The sequence below is a fragment of the Rhea pennata genome, chromosome 3, assembly GCF_028389875.1.
Source record: "Rhea pennata isolate bPtePen1 chromosome 3, bPtePen1.pri, whole genome shotgun sequence".
NCBI classification, from domain to species: Eukaryota; Metazoa; Chordata; class Aves; order Rheiformes; family Rheidae; genus Rhea; species Rhea pennata.
Window position 1 is genome coordinate 73,958,197 of NC_084665.1, and position 24,090 is coordinate 73,982,286.

At 34.5% G+C, this 24,090-nt stretch overlaps 1 protein-coding gene across 3 annotated transcripts in view; it reads left to right on the forward strand.

Moving 5' to 3' along the window:
- FAM184A (family with sequence similarity 184 member A) overlaps nucleotides 1-24,090 on the forward strand; it is a 61,259-nt gene that overhangs the window by 12,239 nt on the left and 24,930 nt on the right. For all 3 annotated transcript variants that reach the window (XM_062570929.1, XM_062570930.1, XM_062570931.1), the window contains exons 5-8: nucleotides 3,289-3,411; nucleotides 4,909-5,070; nucleotides 7,332-7,457; nucleotides 7,690-7,836. In XM_062570929.1, the coding sequence (XP_062426913.1) occupies nucleotides 3,289-3,411; nucleotides 4,909-5,070; nucleotides 7,332-7,457; nucleotides 7,690-7,836 (558 nt within the window). The remainder of the gene's footprint in view (nucleotides 1-3,288; nucleotides 3,412-4,908; nucleotides 5,071-7,331; nucleotides 7,458-7,689; nucleotides 7,837-24,090) is intronic.

A 24,090-nucleotide genomic window follows, 5' to 3' on the forward strand; every position in this document is an offset into this window, starting at 1 on the left:
GAAACTTTCATTTTTACAAGTGTTATTTAACTAATGGCAGCTCTTATTAGAATCATGATCAGTGTAGAAATAATTCACAGTATTTTACAGTATTCTATTTGTTACATGTCTCAAGTAGACTTGCTCTGTGTTACATATATTTGAGATATGCAGCAGAGGAAACTGCAGTTCTGTTGACTCCCATTCTATAGATCTGTGCAGCTTATAATTTGTAAGCAAGAGCTGAGCAAGCTGAAGGTGTTAGAACGGTCATAACCAAGAAGGCTGTGGAATCATAGAACCATAGAATGGTAAGGTTGGAAGGGACCTCTGGAGATCATCTAGTCCAACCCTCAGCATAGCCCATACAGGGATTGAACCCATGACCTTAGCATTAGCAGCACCATGCTCTAACCAACTGAGCTAAACCTGCCCTGACAAGAACATCATATTTATGACACAAGAGAATTATGCATGCTGCTTTGGATTTTATGTGGGTTTGATTTCAGTCCTACTTGCTATTACATAAGTACTGAAAAGAAGAATTTTAAGCTTATACTCTAGATCAGCTTCCCAAACTGTGATTGCATACCAGTAGTGATAGACTTATTGAAGTGAAGTAAGTGGAAGTTCCTTGAATAGCTGAATGTGTCAGACATCCAGCATGGACCTGTTAAAGCTGATGATGATCCTCCTGTTACTCAGACTAAGGTTGGCAACCCTTGTTGAAGTTCACTGAAATTAGGAGAATCTTTCCAGGGTCCAGTGAGCCTTGGATCAAGCACTTGATATTGACCACTAGGGACCCGATGGAAGGAAATGTCCATGACAAGCTTAGTCATAGATAGCTGAACTCCAGGCTAAAGATATTTTTCTTGTTATATTGTTGTTCTGTTAAAATATTTTTGCTCTAGACACTGATGGCTTAGAGAAAGTAATTTACTCCCTGCCACTGTTGTCCTCTGTAATTAATTCCAATGGTTTTCAGTACATAGGCAAAAAGAAAGACTATACTTGATGGAAATATTTTATGTTTTTCAGGTGGATTATTGCAACAGTGATGTTTTTATCAATTTACTTAGTTAATTGTGTTCTGACTACCTTACAATTTTTGTTTATTTGAGATGTTGAAAGCAATTTAGAGAATAAAAGAAAGGAGATCATAAAATATTTGTTCTTAAGTCATAAAGTCAGTTGAAATAGGAGACCTCTCTATAAATGTGACAAAAGTGAAGTATGATCCCAGTAAGGGAAAAGATAATGTTACTGAGTTCTGGATTTTTCCATTTTCTGATGATCAGTGTAGTCTATCTCTTCTGTCATCCCTAGGACTTGTTGTGTTGTTTGGGTAATTCGAGAAACAGGCTGTGTCAAATGCTGAGAAGAGTTGAACATAATATGAGGAAGAATCATGGTGTAAGGACCTGTGGGACAGAGGACATGAGAATTTATTGAGAATGGAAGACTAGGAAGGGCATCTGGGGTTTGGGAACCTTTGGAAAGACTGGGACGTGAAGAGAATTCTAAAAGATGAGGAGAACCAGTCTCACTGTGAAGAAATGGCTTTAATATCTCTTAGCTTCATTTTTTCCGTCTATAAAATGAGCTGTAAAAATGACATCTGTTCATAGGTGGATTATGAAAATAGTGGCTAATAATTTTTCATTACTGCACAGCTGTACTGACAAGTGTCATAAAAGAACCAATTATTCAGCAGTCAGAATAGGGTTTGAATAACACCAGTGAAATTTTCTGTTCTGTAGATTTCACAGTGAGAGCAAGTAGAAATTGAGCAAGTGTCACTTAATCAGCATCATTTGTCCTGTGCAGTGAATGATCTGGGTCATCTTTGGTCCCTTCACGGGAGCAACTTCTACTACACACAAAAAGATTGTGCAGGGAAGACATATGCAACGCGGAAGTATTTATTACCTATTGCACACAACAATAGCTAGAACTAATGAGCTACTAGGCTTAATGTGCCCACCACTCCCAGTGAAACAGCTGATGAATCTTTACTGGCCAGGCAATTGTTAATCAGCTGAGGCAGGGTTGGTCTCGGTTGCTCCTTGGAAAGGGCTGGTCTTCAATGACACTTGAATTGCTGTCTTCCAGTTCTGTTTTTCCTCATGAATTCTTGAGCTGTTAACTCTTTCTGTCTCAGCAGTCTTACAACAGATACAGCTGCAGACACTGGTATTTTGCATGGCTCTAGTCTGCGTACTGTCTCATAGCCATTTCTCAGACATTATTGATTTCTCAGAAGTCTGAGCCAAGGACTAGAAAGATGCACTGAATCAAAGCTAGGCCTTGCATTGCACTTGGATTTCTAGGAAGAAGTTAATAAAGCTGCATAGAAACGTAGAAATCTTTCATTACCTAGCTCGGGAGTACCTTACTTGCAACCTTCTTTAAAGGTAACTTTGTGGTGTAATACATTTTAGAATATATTCCACTAAAATATGTAATAATGCTCTTAAATATTTAACATGAAACACACGGAAAGGTTATGTGAAATAAAGCATTTTTGCATGAGCAATTTCTATTCTGAGTATTAATAAATTGAAGCTGAGACAAAAATTTATGATTTTCTTAAGGGGAAAAAAACAACAAAGATGTATACAACACAGGCTTATGTAAACGAAGTGTAATTTACTCAATAAAATTCTTTTCAGAATCTTGATTAATTTTACTCCACAGAAATTGAGAAAAACAGAGATGTTATCTGATTCTTTCATCATAGCTGAACTTACAGATAGAATCCAAAAAAAGCAACGGTCTATATAAACTGTGTAAGCTTTACAATATTCTTTTTTTCTTTTAGTTTATAGTAACAGCATAGAAAACTTCCCAAAGCTCAATATGGATTTTAAGTTCTACTGTTTTATTTGGGAATTATATTAAAATGTAGGTGTATAAAGGCTGGAAGAGAAGCATATAATCAGTCTAATTTTTTAAGAAATGAAGGCTTTTCAGTTTGAGTTGACAGAATGCACAAATGTAAAAAGATATATTTTTAATGTTTTTTGCTAATTCAGTGCAAAGTGAAGCTAGTGATAGAGAAAGAAGTCCTATATGTCTTTATTTCATGATTAATCAAGGATGTTAAATTAGAAAATAAACTAAGACCTCTAATGTAATATGAAATAATTGTTTGTATTATAACACTTTAAGAAAAGGACATTTTTTTCTTAAAGTCAGACATGTTATTTATGTCAAAAAGAAAAATTTTTGTGTGGTACACCTGTAGTATATGATGACCTTATGGGCAGGTATTTGATGTTTCTTCCGTTTTTCTTATTTCTGAAGGAGTTGGAGCAGCAGTTTGAGAAGGAAAAACTCCACATGGAGGAGGATAAGAGTCAACTTCGACAGCAGTTGGAAAACCTGCGGGAAGAGCTGACAACCAAGCTGACTTCAGCTAATCAGGAGGCAAGAATTAACTTGATCAGCTAACAGTCATGTGCATTAGACCACATTTAGTCACTGGTGTTCTCATACTCTATTCATGTTTAGAGTCCAATGCTAAGCTAGGCTTATGCTGTTCAGCCTGTTTAGGGGCGTTATGTCTGTGTTTAAAGTGAAATATCCTTCAGATACGGTAAGCTAGTGGACTACTACTGAGCAGTGATTTTTGTCTCTTACAATGAAGCAAAAGAGATTCAAGTAGAAAGGAAGCTGTGTCAGTCTTGCTTATTTTAACTACTTATTTTCATATTAAGTACTCAGATCTCTACACACAAAATATTTCAAGAGACAGAAAAATTAATCTGTATGATAAACACATACTTGTTCATTATTAACATATTGTAAATTCTAGCTAGCTTCCTATCTTGCAGATGGTCTTCAAATATTTACAACAAAAGTTTTCTGTGTATCAATATATTGATGTATGCAGCCTAATTTAATTTTACTCTCAGTATAGTTTTATTTTTGAATACATAATTAGACAAATTGAGTTCAGTCTTTCACTTGGCTGTAATGTACTTGTTTTTAAACTAGTCTCGGCAAAATGATTAATGAATGAATACCCTAAAAACATAAGCTGTTGATATCAAAGGCACCAGATAGAATAATGCAGCTTGAGGATATCACTCAGTTTTCAGGGCAGTTTGAGTTTTTCATTTTTCATGTAGGAATTCTCATTCAGATAATAGTATATTTCATAGGAAATTACAGATTATTGTTGCATATACTCCGTTACGTTATGGACGAGTGCTTAGGATTTAATCTTATCCTGAGATTGATTAATGTACAAAGGCAAAGACCTAGACTTCCACAGGAACTTGATATCCTACTAGCTGCTATTTTTTGATGCCTTACCCCTGCCATCTACCCTTCTCCTGTTTTGTTTCTCCAGCCCATATATTTAAATAGTTTTTACTTTCCTGATGTTCACTCTAATATTTTTTGAGAAATGGAGAGCTATTTGGTATTTGATCTTTAAATGGGCTAATTCACAGGCAGCTAGCAATCTGAAGACAACAAAGAATGTATCCTAGCACCAGCTTTTTATCCAAACACTGGTGTCTGAGCTGTGTGAATATTTTTGGCAGATTAGAGTTTATGCCTTTCAAAATGGTGGTTCTTATAATTTTAATTGCATACAACATGTTTTCTTCCAATAAAACTAAAGGTAACTTCAAAACTTTTACATAACCTAGTTGTTGCAAAGTACTTCAAATATAGGTTGGACTTTTATGTAAAATACTTTAATCTGAATCTTTGTTTGAATTTATAATATTAGAGTTTCATTTTCTAATTCGTGATCATTAAGTGATACAAAAAGAGAAGGAGCTATGCAACGAAAATAAGTAGTTTAGGATGGAATTAGAAATCTCTAGAAGAAAATGAAACTACAGTGATTTTTGGCTGCCATTAGAAATAATTATATAAATGATACTTTCTGTGTGTGTATGTGTGTTGTAGGTGTGTCGTCTACAAGATCTAGTGAGAAAAAGTGAACAAGGCCTTGGTACTGCAGAAGGACATATTTCCAGTCTTCAAGAAGCTCAGGAGATACTCCAAAAAGAACTAGAGTTAACTAGAGCAAGACTGCGCGAAACTACAGATTCATTGTATAGTGTTGAGGTAACCATAATATTAGAGAATAAATTACGCAAACTACTATCATAGTGATTTTGCTCTTGTTTTCAGAATGGCAAGAAGTGTTACAATGTACCTTTCATAAAGGGAGTTTCATGTGGCTTCACTAAAAAGAGACATTTACCTTTTCATTTTCCAGTAGAGGTCAAAAACCTGAAAAAATATTTTTTTCTGTTTTTTTAAAAAACATATTTGTTATTAAATAGTTATAGCTACAAATACATCTCTGATTAATAAAAACTTTAACTGCCAAAATGCAGTGTGTCTCTACAAAATATATCCAGAATCAGATTTTTCAGAAGCATGACAGATTTTCGTGAGAATGCAGAAATGATGTATTACACCAGTGCTATTCCAGGCAGTTTCATGTCTTTGTGCGGAACGGAAGTTCTTATTAACTCTAGAATCCGCTGAAAACTTTTTTATGTAGACTTAACACAGACTTTCATCCAGAAAGTTAGAACACTTCATACAAATGAAAAAAAATCATTTGTCTAAGCATAGATACATATTGCCATTTTAGATGCATTTAGATGCAATTGCCGTATTGAATGGCCTCCAGCTTTTGTTCCAGGAAGGTGCAAGTCCTGTTATTTGCCAGCCCTGTGTGTTGTCTTGGATATCTGAGATATATTTAGGCATAAATATGAATTTTTCCCATGCTTAATGGGAAAAATTAATTATGCTGCTTAATAATCAAAAATTAGTTCCCATTTCCAGTAAGGAAATAGGGAAAAATGTAGTTTATCTAGCAGAATTTAAACTGTAGTGCATTGTGTATATTTTCCCATGCTTAGGCTCAAAGAATGGAAGGTGTAAAGCTTCTGCACACATAGGACAAATCCCAGAACTGATTATTTAAAATTCATAAATAAACCTGTAAAAGCAGAGTTTTGGGGGGGAATGGGGAAATTTGACATTCTGAACTCTAGAATACTGTGGCTGCCATTGCCTACACTATACCTCACCAAAATCCTGTGAGAATGGGGTATAGTATTTCATTGTAAGTCTTTGTTTTTATTAAATTTTTAAAAAGAAAAACAATGACAGGAATGTAAAGTTCTAGAGCTGCTAGTTAATCTGCCAGTGGCTGATCAACTTTAAGACTAAGTATAACCTTTTTTTTTTTCTTTTCTCAAAACAAAATGCACGCTTATAAGATCACATCAAATATTTGAAATACAGCATCAAAAATTCAAGAAGAATATCCTTAAATCTGTTACTGTGCTGGTGTTGTTTTATTAATAAAAATAGCTTAGAGCAGGATGTTGCAGTATATGTACTTTTTTTTTTCCCCCAAAAAAGTGATAGTCAGGTAGGCACACTGTTACAGTTTATAGCTTCCCCTGTATTTTTTATAATTTCAGTGAACTTTCACAGGAATTGCTAGATTGTTCTCTTTTCAACTATTATAACACCTAAATATTCATATAGAGCAGATTAGTGACAATGGCAGTTATTTTAGCAGATTTTAAAATATATATGGGAAAAAAAGCCTACAAAGACTCTCTCACTTGAAAAGCTCTAATTAAATATAGATGCTGGTCATGTTTGCATTTCATGAATAAAGCAAGCACCACTGACATTACATATTCTTGTAATTCTGAATTTTGGGTAGTACCTAGTTTCATTTTAATACTGTAAAATTTAAACAGAAATTGATATATGAATTCTACAGCTTTTTCTTTTTCAGACTAAAATTGTATTTCTTTCAGGCTTGTACAATCAATAAATTGACAGAAAATATATGAATTTTTGTATATAATCAAATAGCTCAAGATTTGAATTTTACATACTCGGTATTCACAGGTCAAAACAAATAAATTCAAAAAAAAAAAAAAAAACCCAACTCTTGACTGGACAAGCAACCTGCAACCAAGCAACCTGCTCTAAATCTGAAGTTAATTCTGTGTTAAACACGTCTTCAAGATCTCTAGAGGTTCTTTCCAACCTAAATTATTGTGTGATTCAGTGTAATGGTATTTGCAATGATTACTTCCAAAATAACTGCTGGAAACTTCCTTTTTATAGGAATGCAGAATTATATTCTCAGAATTGTATCAAGTAAGAAATATCAGCAGAATTAAAGGTATTAGCAGATATAATTATGAATTACACAGTGAAATTTACAGTTCAAGGTTTTGTAAGTCAACTGTAACTGACATTTTGTTATAAATGCATTCATTTAAAGTTTGAAATACTTTTTTGCTGCTGATCAGTCTCTATTGTGAAGTTTGTGTTTGCAGGGAGAACTAGATCAGGAGAGACAACAACATGAGGTAATGATTGCTGCCATGAGAGAAGAGGAGAAGTTCAAAGTTGACAGAATGGCCCGTGACTTGGAAATCAAATGGACAGAAAATCTTCGGCAAGTGTTAAATTTTGTCTCTTATTCTTTCAAAAAGAAAGCAAATATACAAATATTATAGCAAGTGAAATGTAAATCAAAGATTTTGTAGCTGTCTGAGCTTTTCAAACTACTACTCAGTTTCTTATTTATATTTTTCATTTCTTATACATGGTCAAGATATTACGTATACAAGCTTATTTTAAATATATATATATATAAGGTATTTTAATTATTTGACCTTTACTTTTAGACAGGAATGTAATAAGCTTCGTGAAGAGCTGAGGCTTCAACACGAAGAGGATAAAAAGGCAGCTATGACTCAATTATTACAGCTGAAAGAACGTGAAAAAAATGCAGCCAGGGATGGATGGCAAAAAAAAGTTGAGGACCTTTTAGACCAGGTAACTATGATGCCTCTTTGAAGATTGGAAGGCCATTACAATTTAGTTGCCGTGTTTTGTTGCCTATTAATTACATTAAATTCAGTGTGACACTTGTCTTCAGAATGAAATGGGTCAACATGATACTTTTAAAGCCTAATCACTACTGAAAGCTTTGATTAGTGATGTGGATTCTTTTGGTTGCATGGTTTATTTGAAGGATTGGGGATTGGAGGTGGTGGGAGGAGTTGACAGTCTTACCTTTTCACTGTAAGATTTTTTTTTTTTATTCTCTGTTTGTTTACATACTTCATTGCAAATGTTTTCTAATGCTATTTTTTTTGGTGATGACCCTTATCTTTACAAAAATGATACTGTACAAAGCACTGAAAAGTCAGAACATCCCTTGACTTCTACAACACCTTTAATACACCTATGTCCTCTCTTGAAATATACCTATGTCCTCTCTTGAGTAACTTCAAACATTTATTTTTGGATAGTTTTTGATAAATGTTGACTTTTTATTTGCAACTGACATTTATTATAATACCAGCTAGATAATTCACAGAAATTATTGGGTTTGTACTTTTTCTGAAGTGCTGTAGCACTGATTTTGTTGACTACAGCTTGAAAGAATAGCTGAATATGAACATTTTAAAATAATAGAAACAGGTTTTGGAAATCATTGAAATCACATGCATGTAATGTGTTATTGTGGGATGGCTTAAAACTTGCTATCTACTTTGAGAATTAAAATAACTGAACATGCACTTGATTAATGGTTCCTATAGGAACATATTTCCTGTATTTTGCCAGTAGGGAGGTTTAAGCTTGTAAAATTCTGTAACTTAGGCTCATAAAATCTGCAGGCTTTCAAAGTTTTTGATTTGGTACTATTTATGATGTGAACATAATAGAAGACTTGGACTCATTTAATTTTTTAAGTTTAATTTGTTGCCTTTAAGCTTAATTTATTCTCTTTATTTCAATCTATAGATAGCATTTTCTCAAGTAAAGTACAATTTGAAAGTGATATGACAACAAAAAATGTTAATCTTTATGTAGTTTTAATGTACTTCTAAAATACTTAGCTTATTTCTTCCTTTTAAAACTTCCACAGTAAAACTGATCTATGGTTTCAGAATGGAAAATTAGTGTGGAGCAAATGAACAAGTGTTTCCAGCCTATGAACAAAATCTTGAAATCAAAGCACTTGGGGGAACTAACAGTCATGGAGAGAGTTGTACTGGAGATTTTGTGGACATAGAAAATAGCTTGCATATGCAAAATGACTGGTTTCTTTCCTTTGTTCCTTCTACTATACCAAACAGTTGACTTTTTTTTCTTTGCTCTTCCTGTGATACCAAACAATTGTACCATTTCATAACAGCATATGGATTTAGAGGAGTAAAACTAAAGCAAAAGTTTTTTTTTTTTTCATTTTTGTCTACCTAGTGCTTTTCCATTACTGGTGTTTGTGTTGGATCATTGTTTCCTAATAATTGAAAAGTTGGGGAATTGTTAAGATTTCGCTCCTAGGAATCTACATTTTATCAATTTCTACTTCTTAGATTAAGCTTGGAGGAGAAATAATTCCAGATTTTAAGATGAAAGGTGGATAACTTAACTTTGGGAAAATTTGTAATAGGTTTCTTCTGATGGCAATACATAAAGGATAACCTCCAAGAATTGTGCTGAAGTGATTCATATGTTTATGTAGGTTGGAAGAGACCTCGGGAAATCATTTAGTTCAACCTCCTGCTCAAAACAGAGTGGACACTGAATTCGGACTAGATTGCTTAGGGCTTTGTCCAGTTAGGTCTTGATAGCATTAAGGGACAGAGATCCCACAGCATCTCTAAACAATCTCTTCTAGTGCTTGATTATCCTCATGGTGATTCCTACCTGCCAGCCCTCCCTCCCCCCTGCAATATCCAGTCAGAACCTCGTCTGCTTTGGTTTGTGATTGTTGTCTTTCATTGTCCCATTGTGCACTGCTGTAAAAAAACTGAGTCTGTCTTCATGGTAGTCTCCTAATAGGTATTGCAAAGCTATTAAGTCCCCCCAAAACCTTCTTCTCTTCAGACTGAGTGAACCCAGTTCTCTCAGCCTCTCCTCACAGAACATGTGCTTCAGCCTCCAACCTTCTTGGTGGTGGCTCTCCGCTGAACTTGTTCAAATTTATCAACGTGCATCTTATGCTGGGGCAGCCAAAGCTGGATGAAGTGTTCCAGATCCACAGTCTTACAAGTGCCAAGTCAAGGGGACTAACTGTTTCCCTCGATCTGCTGGCTACGTATACTTCTATTGATACAGCCCAATACGCTGCTAGCATTCATTGCTGCTAGGGCAAACTATTTACTCATGTTTAGTCCTACTGTTAACCAGGAACTCCAGGCTGTTCTTTGCTAAGCTGCTATGCAGCTGGTCAGACCCAGTCTGCACTAGTGCTGGGGATTAGTCCATCCCATGTGCAGGTCTTTGCATTTGTCATGGTTGAATTTTATAGGTTCCTGTTGGCCCATTCTTCTAACCTATGTAGGTCCCTGTGTATGGCAGCCTTGTTCTTAAATGTATTATCTGCTTCACCTTTAACCTACCACAGTTTAATCTCATCCACAAACTCAGTGAGGGTACATTTGGTTTCCTCCTTCAGATCACGCATAATGATATTGAAAAAGATAGGTCCTGGTATAGACTCCTTAGGAACTCTACTTGTAATAAAGCCTCAGTGTGAACCATTAGCAACTACTGTTTGAGTCTTATAATCCAGCCGGGTTTCACCCATCTGGTAGTCCTCCCATCTAAATCATAATGTCACAACTTGGATACAAGGATATTAAAAGCCTTACTGAAGTCAAGGTGGACAACATCCATTTCTCTTCCCCTTCTCTACAAATCTTGTCATTTCAATAGAAAATAAAATTAGAAGTAGTATTTTGGTTACAGAGAGGAGAGAGAGATTTTTGATATGAATGTTTCATAAAACAGATGACTTGACTTACAGATTTCTGATGCATTGGTCTGGAATGATGGTATTCTGGGAGAAAACTGCGCTGGGCCTGCTTTGACACTTCAGCAAAAAAATTTAATAAGGCTAGCTGTGCTTGGAAATCTGTAAACATGTAATAAGGGTCCGTAACCCAAATGGTTCACACTTTATTTTAAAGAGACTGCAGATGGAGATAAAAATAAGGTTTTTCTGCTGTATCATATAATAATAATAAAAAAAAAGACAGTCCTAGGAAGAATCCACATCTTCAATCTCTGTCTATTGCAAGGATGTCTGTTTCTCTCTATCTCCATCTAAGTACATTTAAGTAGAATAGCCCAAGATACTGTAGTAGAATTAAAAAGATGTGAATTTGTTACCCGCAGCCCCAGTCTTCATTAGTGGGAAGATGCATTTAAAACCCATCTGAGAGGCAGAAAGTCTATGTAAGAATTAGGAATGAAACAGAGATCTGGCACATCCTATTGCAATTCCAATGTTTACAATGATTTTTCAGAATTGTATAGGAGCATTTGCATTTCTGCACATTCATCTACAAACTCTTAACTTGACAGAAAATGTTGTCTATGTGCTGCTTTATATGGAGAAAGTATCTGGAGCTAGACCCTTTTGTCATATAAGTTCTGTTCAGAAATGAATTGATCATCAGAATATTGCAGTATAAATACTAGATCCAGAAGGATCTAATTAATGTAAATTGTTTGAATTAAGCAGTGTCATAAGAAATTTCTTTCTAGACTAAAGGAAGATGAAACATGTTGGAATGATGCAACTTAAATTTAAAGGATGTAAGCATAATTTTTGGCAGATTATAAAAATACCATGCCCACTGCAAAACAGTGAAAATAATATGATTGACTTCATTATCATAACCTAGCTTCTTTTTAATATGGAAAATATTGTGTTGCTTTAGTTGATCATATTGTTATATTCCAGTAGGTATTAATGCATCTCATACCTGATTGCCAAAAAAATCAGTTTACAGAGAAGTATAACAACTGATCTGAAGTATAGGAATGGTTATGTAAGCAGAGAGTTTAAAAAGTTGGCTTAGATAAATGAAGAGCAGTAAAGTGAGACAGTATAGTTTATATAAACTGAAGAAAAGTATAGGGTATGCCCATTTGGTATCCTGCTGACTTAAGGGGAAAAAGAAAGAGAGAGAGAGAGAGAGAGAGAGAGAGAGAGAGAGAGAGAGAGACTGTTGATTCCAACTAGTTTATGGTCATGAAGTATTTTAAGGGTGGGATGGGTTTTTTTGTGTTATGCTAATTGACAAATTTTTGCCTTCTACAGCTTGCTGCACTTTTGGTAAATGACGTTTAACTCTGATGTAAAGCAAGTATTTTTCTTTTATACCATTAATATTAAGTAGTCCCTAATATAATACATGCAGGATTATTATTGTTATTATTATAACAGTATGTTATGAGTAAAGTAATTACTGTGAGTTAAAAATGCTATTTGGCTGATCAAGTGCTTAAACACATTTTTGCCAGTTGTAAAGCATCACTTATCATTTACAGTTAATGTGGTTGGTAGATTAAGTGGATTGGTATCTGGAGACCAAGTCTTAAAAAGAAAGTGCTTTTCCTTTTTTTTGCTTGTAAATTTTACAAAATATCAATCCATATGAGAGTTTCCTCATGAAATATGCAGAGAATTCAGATGTGTTAGCTTCTTGCTCTTTTAGCTATGGAATGGGCTTTTAACATTTTTCTCAAAGATACTTTACTGCTGAGAAGGCTTTAGCCATGAACAAAATAGAATGAATTTTCTTTTTAAAATATGATGTGTTCTCTATTCTCCTTATTTGTGTAGCGCAAGCTACAGGTCTTAGAGGTAACACAGTTCAGATCTAAGAAGTTTGGACTGGGAGGGTGTTTTTGGAGATGGCAGGGATTAACAAAAGGACCTCTAGAGTCACTAGCCTCCCTCGAGTCTCACAGAACTTCATTTGTTTCAAAAGAGTAATAATATTCATAAAACAAGCTAAAGGATGCTAATTTTAAGGAAATGCTATATTATAGCAAGTTCATTAAAGACAGTTTAAATTTAAGAACTACCTAGCAATACAGATCAAAACTCAGAGTTTCAAAGTATTCTCAGTGGGATGCAGTAGGTATGCTATGCTAGCAAATGCTAGTTTGAGTCTTCTGTGTAAGAATGAATGTTTTATTGGAGGAAAAATAGTTTATATGAAGAAGAGACCAAAACAGATGAAAACGAAGCCCAACGTATTTCTTTTACCTTACAGATACATCTAGTCTGCTAGCTGAAATTCTGATACCGTCATATCCAAAAGATCTTGTCCATCTGATCATAAACTTTTGCTTGGAATATTACCAGTTTTTTATTTGGCAATGTTTTTGGATGAAAAGAATTAAATTCTTAGTATAGTATGGAGTTAATGATGCATGCATCATGCAATCAGAAGAGAATTTAGTTTGATGTTTAGAGTTCAGTTTACACTTTCAAAAGTGATAAGTGGAAGCCTAAACCAAACCCTGCAGTATTGCTATTGTTTGTTAACAATAAACATAACATAAATGATGAACAAAACTCCATTGTAATTTCTTTTAAAACTAAACTCCATTGCAATTTCTTTTAAAACTAAACTCCATTGTAATTTCTTTTAAAACTAAACTCCATTGTAATTTCTTTTAGAATTGGAACTAAACTTTGAATATGTGGTGACAAATGAGATAATTCAATGGGGAAGTTTTATATTAGTTTCTGTTCTGATAAGAAATAAAGTTAGAAACTTGGGATTTGGCATCAGATCAGACTTCTATTTCATTTAATTAAGTGTCTTGTCCAAAATAGGCTTTAGCACTCAGTATATCAACTACTGCTGCAATAAACAAAAATTGGTTAGATTTCCATTCATAGAAGTTTTTCTTGAATTCTTAATATTTTGGGGATTACCATATGTTCTCAGGTAATTATTTTTTACATTACTTCCAAAATCTGGTTTTCCTCTATCATCAGCTATTATAACCTAAGATAAGTAATATTTGGGAGACCATCCTAACTCTCTGTAGTAAAATTCACTTTAAATTTTTTTTTAAGTTGTTTGACTTAATCACCAAATTATGAAACTCATTGTAGGCTTTCTGGCTTGAATTTGATTCTGTAGTATCACTGATAATCTGCTTTTTAATTTATGATTCAGGAAGAAAAATTTTCTAACTGCTTTCTTCTAAGCTGTTGTTTTTATACTTTTCTCATGTGCTTTGTAATTGTTGCCTAAAATAATGTGTTTTATTTCTTGTGAGTTAATATATTCCTCTTCTTCTGTTATCTTTCTCTAAGTCTCCTCAGAGCTTCAGTAATTTTGTAAAGAGACACCAAGCATTTACTATACACAATGCTCCCTATGAAAGAAATTCATTTATGCTGTCCGTGTTATTATCTGCTGTGTTAAGTATGTTTCTTAGCGTGTTTGCCTACTTTTTTAACCACAACTTCATATTAAAATTGTTTGAGCTTCCTACAGTGATGTCCAAATTTAAAGCTTATGGAAATGAACATGATTTCCACTCCTCCTTCCTTGCCATGGTTGATGTGTTTCTAAACTTGAACCTCAATTTTCTCCTCAGCTCTTCCACGCAAAGTCATCCTGTATTTCATCCATCATGTTCTAGGATGTATTATCAAAGATCCATGTATAATACTTAAAATACTGAAAGCTTTATAACAGATGAAGATTAAAAGATATGAAACCCTAGTACCATTCCAAATACTTAAAATTTTCAATAAATTCTAATGATCATCACTATTGAAAACTTATCCCCTGACTAATGAACTTGCAGTTTGTTGGATTAATAGCAAGTAATCCAAAGTGTTACAGGTAAGAATAGGGCAGAATACCTCAGCCATTTTGCTTAGGAGTAGGATAAGAATCTTGTAATTGGAAATGAGAAGAGCTAGATCTTTTTAATGCACCAGGATAATACTACCTTGAGATAGCCTGGACCCAGCACCTTCACTCACACTGTTGCTGCAAAAACAGAATTGGTTGGGACCAATTAAATCTCAGAGATATTTATAAATTTTAGCATGTCTCAAATATACTCCAATTTTCCTCAGCAGAAACCAACTGGGCTTTGACAGAGAAGAAGGGGAAATGGAAGGGGCTCTGAATGCTGCTTTTTCTTATCAGTTGGTCAGGGCAACCTTTGGTGCAACTTCTCCATTCCTAGTATGTCACAAGCCTCAAGCAAATATAAAACATTGTAGTAGGAAACAGCTGGTTTTCAAATTTCTGCATAGTCATCAACTGCGGAAGCACTAGGCAGAGACAGTGAATCTGCTGACAAATCAGTCTTTCTCTTCAAACCAAAGAAATATCTTGAGGGTGATTTATTTTATTTCTTATTTTCAGCTGGGTAAAATGGACTTGTGCCAAAGGTCTCTTCAATTTCTTCATTAAGCATTTTAAACTGACTTGTTTTACTAATATCTGATGAATACACTAAGTTTTCCCTTTCAGAAAGATTTTCAACATTTTTTGGAGTTCACTTTTAAAATAATACAAAGGCTGTGCAGTATTCTAGATCTGCCCCACCCCACTTGCCCTTCCCCACCTAGGATCTTGGGGCTTAGCAGAAGAATCTCTCCTGCTGACAGTGTTTTGAAAATTCGGTAAACAGTGTAGCAAAGTAAGATATTGAAACAGTATGACATTAAGATATCTGTGGGAAGCACAGTGAGAAAGAGAATTATGTAATTGATCTGAGTGACATGGAGATTTATGCTGAACTTTAGTGTAAAGCCTCTTTAATGTGATTGAAGGTAACTTTTAGCCAAGGGAAAAAATGAAATGATGGAACTACCTATGTGTTAAATAACCTAACATCTTGCAGGAAACAATTCCTTTTTAAGGAAAATACCATAATATGATCATAAGTAAGTATGATCCTTGTGACAGTTGTTATGATGGGTCACCCAGCGAATGTAGTAAAGCAACTCCGAGGCATGGATAAGTTTCAAATGTCCGAATCTGTTTTATTATGATGCAAAGTAGCCTATTTTCATTTTTTTAAGTAGAAAAACTCAGCTGTTTTAGTAGAGACTTTAAAATATGAAGGAGGAATACAAGACTTCCTCCATATTTTAATAATGATTTCAAGTAGAGTAGCTTATTTTGGAGTTTCCAATTCTGAATGTGTCCCACGTTCTCTTTAATAAGGAGCTGCATCTGATTATGTTGCTACGTATTTTGTTGAAATCAGCCCCCCATACCAATTTGACTGCACTACATATTTATAGTATAGTAATTATCGTGCACATATTCTATCAAAATCTTTTAGTTACTTTCTAATAGTGGATGAAAATACCAATTCTTGTCAGGTTTAGTACTGATCCAAAAGAGTCCCTATGATTTACCACCAGCAATTTTTGAGATTTGTAAACAGGTTGGCTTTAATCTTTTAAAGTATACTTTACTAAAATTGGATGAGTAAAAATATTTAAATCAAAATCTCATGCAATAATAAATTCCATAAAAAGTTTTGTTATTTCTGTACAGTAGCGCTTACTGCTCAAGACTGTAGTCTTTTCAAAGCAAGAAATCAAGCTTTTTTAGCTTGGCTCTTTTCTGTTGTCATGTTTACTGAAAAATCATCTTATTCTTGCACTTGAAGTCTTTCTTGATTGAATCCTGTATCATCTTTTCCATTCTTTTTCAAGTACTACTAATGTTTGGCTAACTGTCCTATAATGCCTTTGAATAGCAGTATGATGTTGGGACTTGTAGATTTAGAAACTACATGTGTATTTTGTTTTTTGTTAAAAATCAATAAGCTTTGTTTACTGTATGCTCATTATTCATGCATGAATACCTAGGAATGTTAAATATATAAACTCAACTTTATTAAAAAATGATTTTGGGGGGAGGGAGGTGGTCCATATCAGCCATCTTTTCACCACCGTAATGTATGAGCAACTTGGATCTGGTTTTTTGTTTATTTGTTTTTTTCCCCCTAAAAAAGGTGATAATTATTTCATAATCGGGAAGTTTGGACATCAGAAAAATTGCTTTGCATCAGATAACATAAGAAATACATGACAAAAAAAGAACTTTATTGTAGAGTTGTAGTCCAGAACCTTAATCAAAAGTTCATATATGTTCCTGCTGTTTTTGGTGTCTCTGGAAAACTTTTAAACTTGGAGTCGCACACATTAAAATGGTTAGCCTGTTTTAGTTCTGTCAGTCACAAGACTGGTTTGACAGCAGCTATTGTTCTTTCCTTATTTCTATAGAGTGCCTTGGGGAAAGAAACCTGCATTGTTCTGCAAGGAGCAGGGGGCAACTCTCAGAACTCAGAGTACAGCTTCCAAAAAGTATTTTTATTTAGAATTTCTTTTCATTATAGGACATTACTAATCTTTCTACTTGAGATTGTAAATCTAAATACGTTTGATAAATATTTGTTGTATTGCAGTAGTGCCTGAGTGTGTCAGTCAAAATTAAGTCCCAGCCATTCTAGAGGCAGAGCATGTACTTAGTAAGAGATCATTCATGCTCTCAGAGTAGCTTCCAACCTAAATAAACTAAGATAGATGGGAAAGGAATCATAGGAAAGTAGATGGGTTTGCTGACGTTGGCATTGGCAAAATTAAGAATTTGTAGGAATTGGAACTGTTATGTGCTAGTCTATTCCCGTCTGCTGCAATATGGTGCCTCCTAGTGTTACTCTAATGACTAGAAAATTGTTGCTTGTTAACGCTTTTACGATTTTAATAAGATAATTTGGGATTTTCCGCTGTAGTTTATTTTTATGTTAATTGTTTTGCAAATTCAGGAGGAAGAATACTATTTTCTTCTTTTTCTACTTCGATAAAGTATCTTCTTAAAAATTCCCAGGTAAAATCTTCCAAGCTGGTGTAAAAATATCTACTGTCTCCCTGAGAAAGCCATCTTCTTGACTAATGTGTGCCAAATGTAGAAATTGGTCATGCTGGATTTTAAATTACTCTCACTTCATTTCTGATGACTGTTATGCATGCATGTGTGTGTGTCTGTATCTATCTGTCTAGCTATATGAATTTTATATATGGTTAGTAATACCTGATATAGAGCCTATACTTGGCAATTTGTTCTTATTTTTGCTTTTCATTAGCAATCAACACTGCTGTAAGGTGGTACAGTACCTAACATTCTGGTAGGAAATTGCAAAAAGTCTTTTATGTTCCCATCTCATTCTGAAATCTTAGAAAAATATTTTAATATAAAATTTACTTCATTTGAGACTAAACTTGATCTCTTTTTAGCAGTGAAATCTGATCTTTAATAGTTTGCATTTAATATATCTGTGATATTTCAGGGACACAGCTGATCATTGATTCTTTTATTTATGGCTTTTCTAATAGTAATGCAAATTGATGTACTTAATGACTTTTCCACAAAATTATTTGCCATAAAGGTGAAGAGAAAAGAGTTGGATAATTTAAAAAATATTCAATTGAGTAATGTGGAAGAATATTATAATATTATATTGAAGAGACTGCAACCCTGTACATTCAAAACATAACGCAAGAAAATGCTCCATTCTGTTCTGTGTTCAAAGCTAATACACTAACTCAAAGCAAAGTATTCAACTAATATTTTATCCAGATAGTCTTCAACTTATTTTTCCCTGGTCAAATTATAATTAATGTTCTATGTTTTACTCTCCCTTCTTTATCCCTTTTTCTTTTACTTAGTTGATTTCTGAATGTTTCCCTTTATTCCTGTGATCTTTTCTTCATAGCGGCACTGTCTCGGTGAAGCTTTACATAAATCTATCAGCAATGTAAGTGATTTGCACTTACAGCTTGTAAAGGGCATGTTTGCGTTACTAAATATGCATATCCTGTAATACTGCTTTAAAGCTTTAGCCTATAAAATCAAATATGTGATAGTATTCAAGAGAACATGTTTGCCGCTATTTCTCAAAAGCTTCTATACTGCATCCATTCGTCTGTGTAAGCATATGTATCACTGGTCATCAAGGAATACATACATGGTCATAACATAAAACAGCATTTTTATGTCATTGTTAAAGCAAGCTTGTGGGCAGTGCAAATGTGTATTGCAGAGCTTTCTACAAAGCATGAGATTGCTGTATTATAATTTGCAGTTTGCTGTGCAAGTCATAATTGGAGCTAAAATACTTTTTTTTTCTTTTTTCAAAACTAATATTTTTAATCTGCTGAAAACTGTAGATAAGTGTACTGGAGATTCAGAGGAAAGTCCTCAATATAGGAATATTGAGAAGGGAAGCTCCAAAGACATGCAAAGAGAGGCACTAATATTTTCAAAAATGTCATCTTAAGAGTATGAATATACATATTGAATAGACAAATTAATGCTTAAAATTTTGTTCTCCCTTTAAAAATAACTATCAATTTTTTTAATATGTGATATACTTTCAACAACAAAAAAATCCTCGTTAGCATAGAAGATTAGATGTCTTGACTTGGTTGTTGAAGTCATTTAAGCCTCATCATACCATGCTTGCTGCATAGTCTATTGATGCAAACAGACCTCTCCAGAGATTGACTTATTTCAGGCTATGAGTTTTTTCAGTCACTTTAATCTGGTGGAAGTCTGAGCTGCCCTTGAGAAGGGTATTCCTGATCTTTGCCATCTTCTAAGATGACTGCCTGGCTAGGTGTCAGGCTTCTAAAAAGCACCTCAGTTAAAATGTTTTCTATGCTTCCAAGAGTTGTATTAAAAGAGAATTTTTTTTTTACCCATACTAAAAATGTTTATATATGATACAATGAGAATTACTAGAATTTGGAACAGGAACTTAAGTGAGAGAGAATTAACTTCAAGCAAAAAAAATACTCTTTTTGTCATCTTCATAAATCCAAGCAAATTTGGTTAAGATGCCAAACTCTGATCAACTCAGTTTGAATATTGTCATGAAAGGCTTTTCAGAGTATGATGATTACATTTCCTGAGGTTCTGCAGGAACTGAGCAGAATTTTCTGTGGAGCTGTTACTGCTGAGGGTGATGGTGATGGTGAACAATGGTGAGAAACGTGAGGGACAAGTGAGAGTGGACAGAACATCTGTCCACTATCTTGGTGTTTCTGTCACAAGCACTTAGTAGAGAGGAGGAAGAGGATCTGAGTGGAAATTGTGGAATTTCCTTTATGAATTTTTTTAGGCAGTAATTTGTAATTGGTCCAACCTATTGCAAAGAGCTGGACTGAATCTCATAACCTTATCTTAGCTGTACTTTCCTTTGATACCACAAATGGTGTTAGGAAGAAGAAAAAGAGCAAAGGAAGGGAGGAAAAGGAGGAGAGATACTGGATTATTGGATGGGCCTAAGAGAAGGAATAGAACAGCTAGAGCCAAGCTACAATAGTGACCTTAGTGAAACAAAAGATATATTGGGAGTTTATGTTTATGGATGGTGGTTAAATAGGAGCAGAGGTAATCTAAAGAAGCGTAAGAATTACATAAAGGCACGGGAGGGGGAGGGAAGGAAGGGAGAAAAAAAAAAGACCTCCAGGCAGTCTTGAGTTTTTTGGTAGGTGCAGTGTGGCAGAGAAACAAAAAATCAGGGTAAGGCAAGGCAGTGCAAATGAATGTACTAAGTGATAATATTCGAGAGAACATGTTTGCCGCTGTTTCTCAAAAGTAAGTATGTATAAGTAAAAGTAAGTATATGAGGTTATGAAAATATGGGGACAGAGACAAGGGCCCAACAGTGAATGCAGGCTGCATAAGAGTAGATAGGAATGAAGGGATCATAGGTGAGTTTAGAGAAGACAGATTTCTTCTGGAGAAGAACAATCAATAGTACATTGTAATACCAGATTACAAAATATACATAGAAGTACAGGGTTGGTCATACTGGCAGTGGTATGCTGCAAACTGACCTCTTCAACCCTGGAATTTTGATCCGTTGATAAGGAAGAGAAGAACACAATATGTGGTTGTGTTATTGGCTTGTCTGATCAGGATGGCAGCTATAGCCGTGGTATACTGAAAGGATTAAAGAGGCACTATGGATAGGTAATACAGTAGTAATAGAGAAATTCAGGTTACCTCCACTAGAGCAAACAAATACTAACTACATCAAGATATCTGCACACTGGAGACCAGTTTTTTGAGACTATGAATTGTTTTTTGGGGAGCACCTGCCTTGGGAGCTCACAAGGCATTCTGAAACCTTTGAACTGGTTCTGAAGGATCTAGTTTCTTACCCTGATGAACCTTAAGCAACCTCAGGAAACTTGCCCTTGCTTTTTTTTTGTTTGTTTGTTTGAAAAAACACATATCCACCAAAATTGTGTTTGGCTTCTGAAAGAGAAGCGAGGAGTTATGTAAAAAGAGAAATCTTGGCTGCATATGGGGGGGGTTATTTTATTTTTTTAGGTAAAAGGAGCTGGTCTTTTAGATAAACTGGTGGCGTAGAGGCTGCTTAAAGATACCAGATCAGAAGCATCATGCTAAAAATAGGCTTGAGAAATGACATCAGGGAGTTGACATTGCTAAACAGCAAGGTAAGGGTTAGAAAAAAGAGATACAAATTAAAAAAAATCAATCAGTATGAACTTAAAGAACCTAGAAAGAATCAGAAGCTGTATTAGATTAAGTGTAAGAACAAAAAGAGACCAAAAATATTTGAGAAATAACTAGCAAGAAGTGTCAAAATTATTTAATACTTCATTCAAACACATCCAGATCAAGGAGGCCTGACAGAGGGTCTGAAAGGCAATAAATGAACAAGGTATAAAAGGAGCACTAATAGATTTTAGTACCACTATAGAGAGGCTAAATGAATACCTTTGCATTGGTGTTCAGAGTAGAAAAAATAGGAGCATTTATCACACTGGGGCCCTCCATTGTACCCATTTTAGGACTCATGTGAAACCGAGAATGTAAAAGATAGTATGGAGCAAATGAACAAAATGAACCACAACAGATAGTCAGTACTTGTATATTCACCCAAGAATTTTGTTGTGAAGATCCTTTTGAACACAAACACCAGTATGCAGTTTTTCACATATCTGTGTTGATTTATAAGGATTGATGTGCAAGCAAATAGGATGACAATTTTTCTAAAGGCTCCAAAGGAGATCTGAGGAATGACAGACCTGTAAGCCAAATGTCTTTGCAAGATGAACTCACAGATGAACTGTAATGAAGGTAGAATTTGTGGACACAGTGATCTGTTTAGGAAGACTTAAAATAGATTTTGAGAAGGGAAACCCTGCCGTAGAATTTACTGTAATTCTTTTAAAGGAATCAGTTACAGTCTGGGTAAAGGTGGTGTGGCTGATATAATCTGCTTGGTTTTCCAAAAGTCATTCCTCTGAAGCTTTGGAGGAAATTAAAACTTTGTGATGTGGGAGATTGATTTTTTTTTGCATAACTAAGTGATTAGTTGAAAGATAGGAATTAAGTACAATGTTACCACAGTTGAAGGCAGATCATTAGTGGAAATCTACTGATGTGCAACATACTTTTTGCAAGTTGTTTGTGAGTAAGAAAGATGGGAAAGCTTGCAATTTATACAAAGATATTCAGGGTAGGAAGGACAAATGCTGGTTGAAGAATTGTAAAAAGTTGTAAAAAAACCCGAGGGACTTGGTAATAAAATGGCAGATGAAATTCAGTGTAGATAAATACTAAATGATACACATGGAAAAAAAAATCTAACTTTCTAACTTCCTGTATAAATGTCAGGCCTTGACTTGGCCATTATAACCAAAAAGATTAGATTTGGGAATTATGTGTATAATTCCATGAAAATGTAACTCAGTGCTCAGCAGCAGTCGCAAAAGCAAATAACACATTAGGAATAAGGAAGACGGATAGAGAATGTAATACCTGAAACCATTCTGCTGTACAAAACTATAGTTTACCCTCATCTTGAATACAGTATGCTGTTCTAATCCTCTGTTCTAATTCGATCTTTAAAAGGAAAAAGCAGAAAAGGGGGGAAAAGTAGGAGAAGGCTGATGAAAGATAGAAAATGACTTCCATGCATGGAGTGACTCAGTAGGCCAAAACTGAAAGGTCAGTCTGAAGGAATAAGGAGAGAGATGATGGAGATGTACGGATATATGAGTAGAATGGGGTAAATGAAAAAGAAACTTCTGGCTCTTCCATTAGAAGTAGTGGAGGGCATTCTATGAGAATGACAAGTGTATTGAAGCTGTGGGACTTCCTGTGGGAAGTTTCTGATGCTAAAAGTTTATATGGATTCAAACAGTGATAGTATTTAATGGATTTTTCTTCCATGATTTTTTTCGCCCCCATAAATACCTCTTCTAATTTAAGAAAGGTTGCTGGGTGCTAGTAGACTTTAGAGTCAACATCCATATTGGGAAATGTTGGCTATTTCTAGAGGCAGAATACTACATTAACAAACCTTTGGTCTGACATTGTACAATTTGTATGTGACATTAATATTACATGTATTCAGTAAAAGGTTTTCCATGTATAGTTTGGATTGTAGAATATAGTTTAAGTCTTCACGATAATCCTTCAGTTATAGTTGAATCTCCTTCAAAGATCCTTGAAGCAAGGTGCTGTTGTTATAGTATGCTTAGAAGGTAGTGTATATTTCTACAAACACAAACTTGGCAAATTCTAAATGCAATTGCCGTGGTCATTTCATTCAACTTAATTTGCTTGATTTGTTTTAATGCTAATTTTACTTTAAATGTAGCTTCTTTCCTTTCAAAACTGCTTAAGCTGTGTCCTTCTGAAAAAGATACGTTCAGCAATAATGTTTATGCTGCAAGTTGTCCTTGATATGCTGCTATTGATTTTTTTGTTAAGTGATGAGATGTAATGTTTTATAATTCAGTATACTAATGCACAATGTCTTCATTAATTTCTCGTAATTAATTGTAAGATGTACTAAATCAAATGACACTATCAAACTTCCTTTTATGATTCAATTGCATGTATTGCTCTGAGGCTTGAAAAATACTCATTCTGATTCAAATCCTTTGTCCCATGGCAGTTTCCTTTTCTCTTCCTGCGAGTCACTGTAGCAAAGTGGTTTTTTTGTTGTTGTTGGGTGTTTTTTTTTGGGGGGGGGGGGGGGGGGGGGGGAGGGGGTAAAATCTTGTTTCCAGAGTTGTAAGGTTCCTCTTTTTTATTTGACTCCAAAGGGAATACATGCTTAGTATCTTCTGTCTGAAAAGATGCTATCTGATGTGAAGAACAGAGTATAACATTATAATAAAAAGAAAACAGATCTCTTTAAAGGAGTAGTATACTCTAATATATTAAAAAT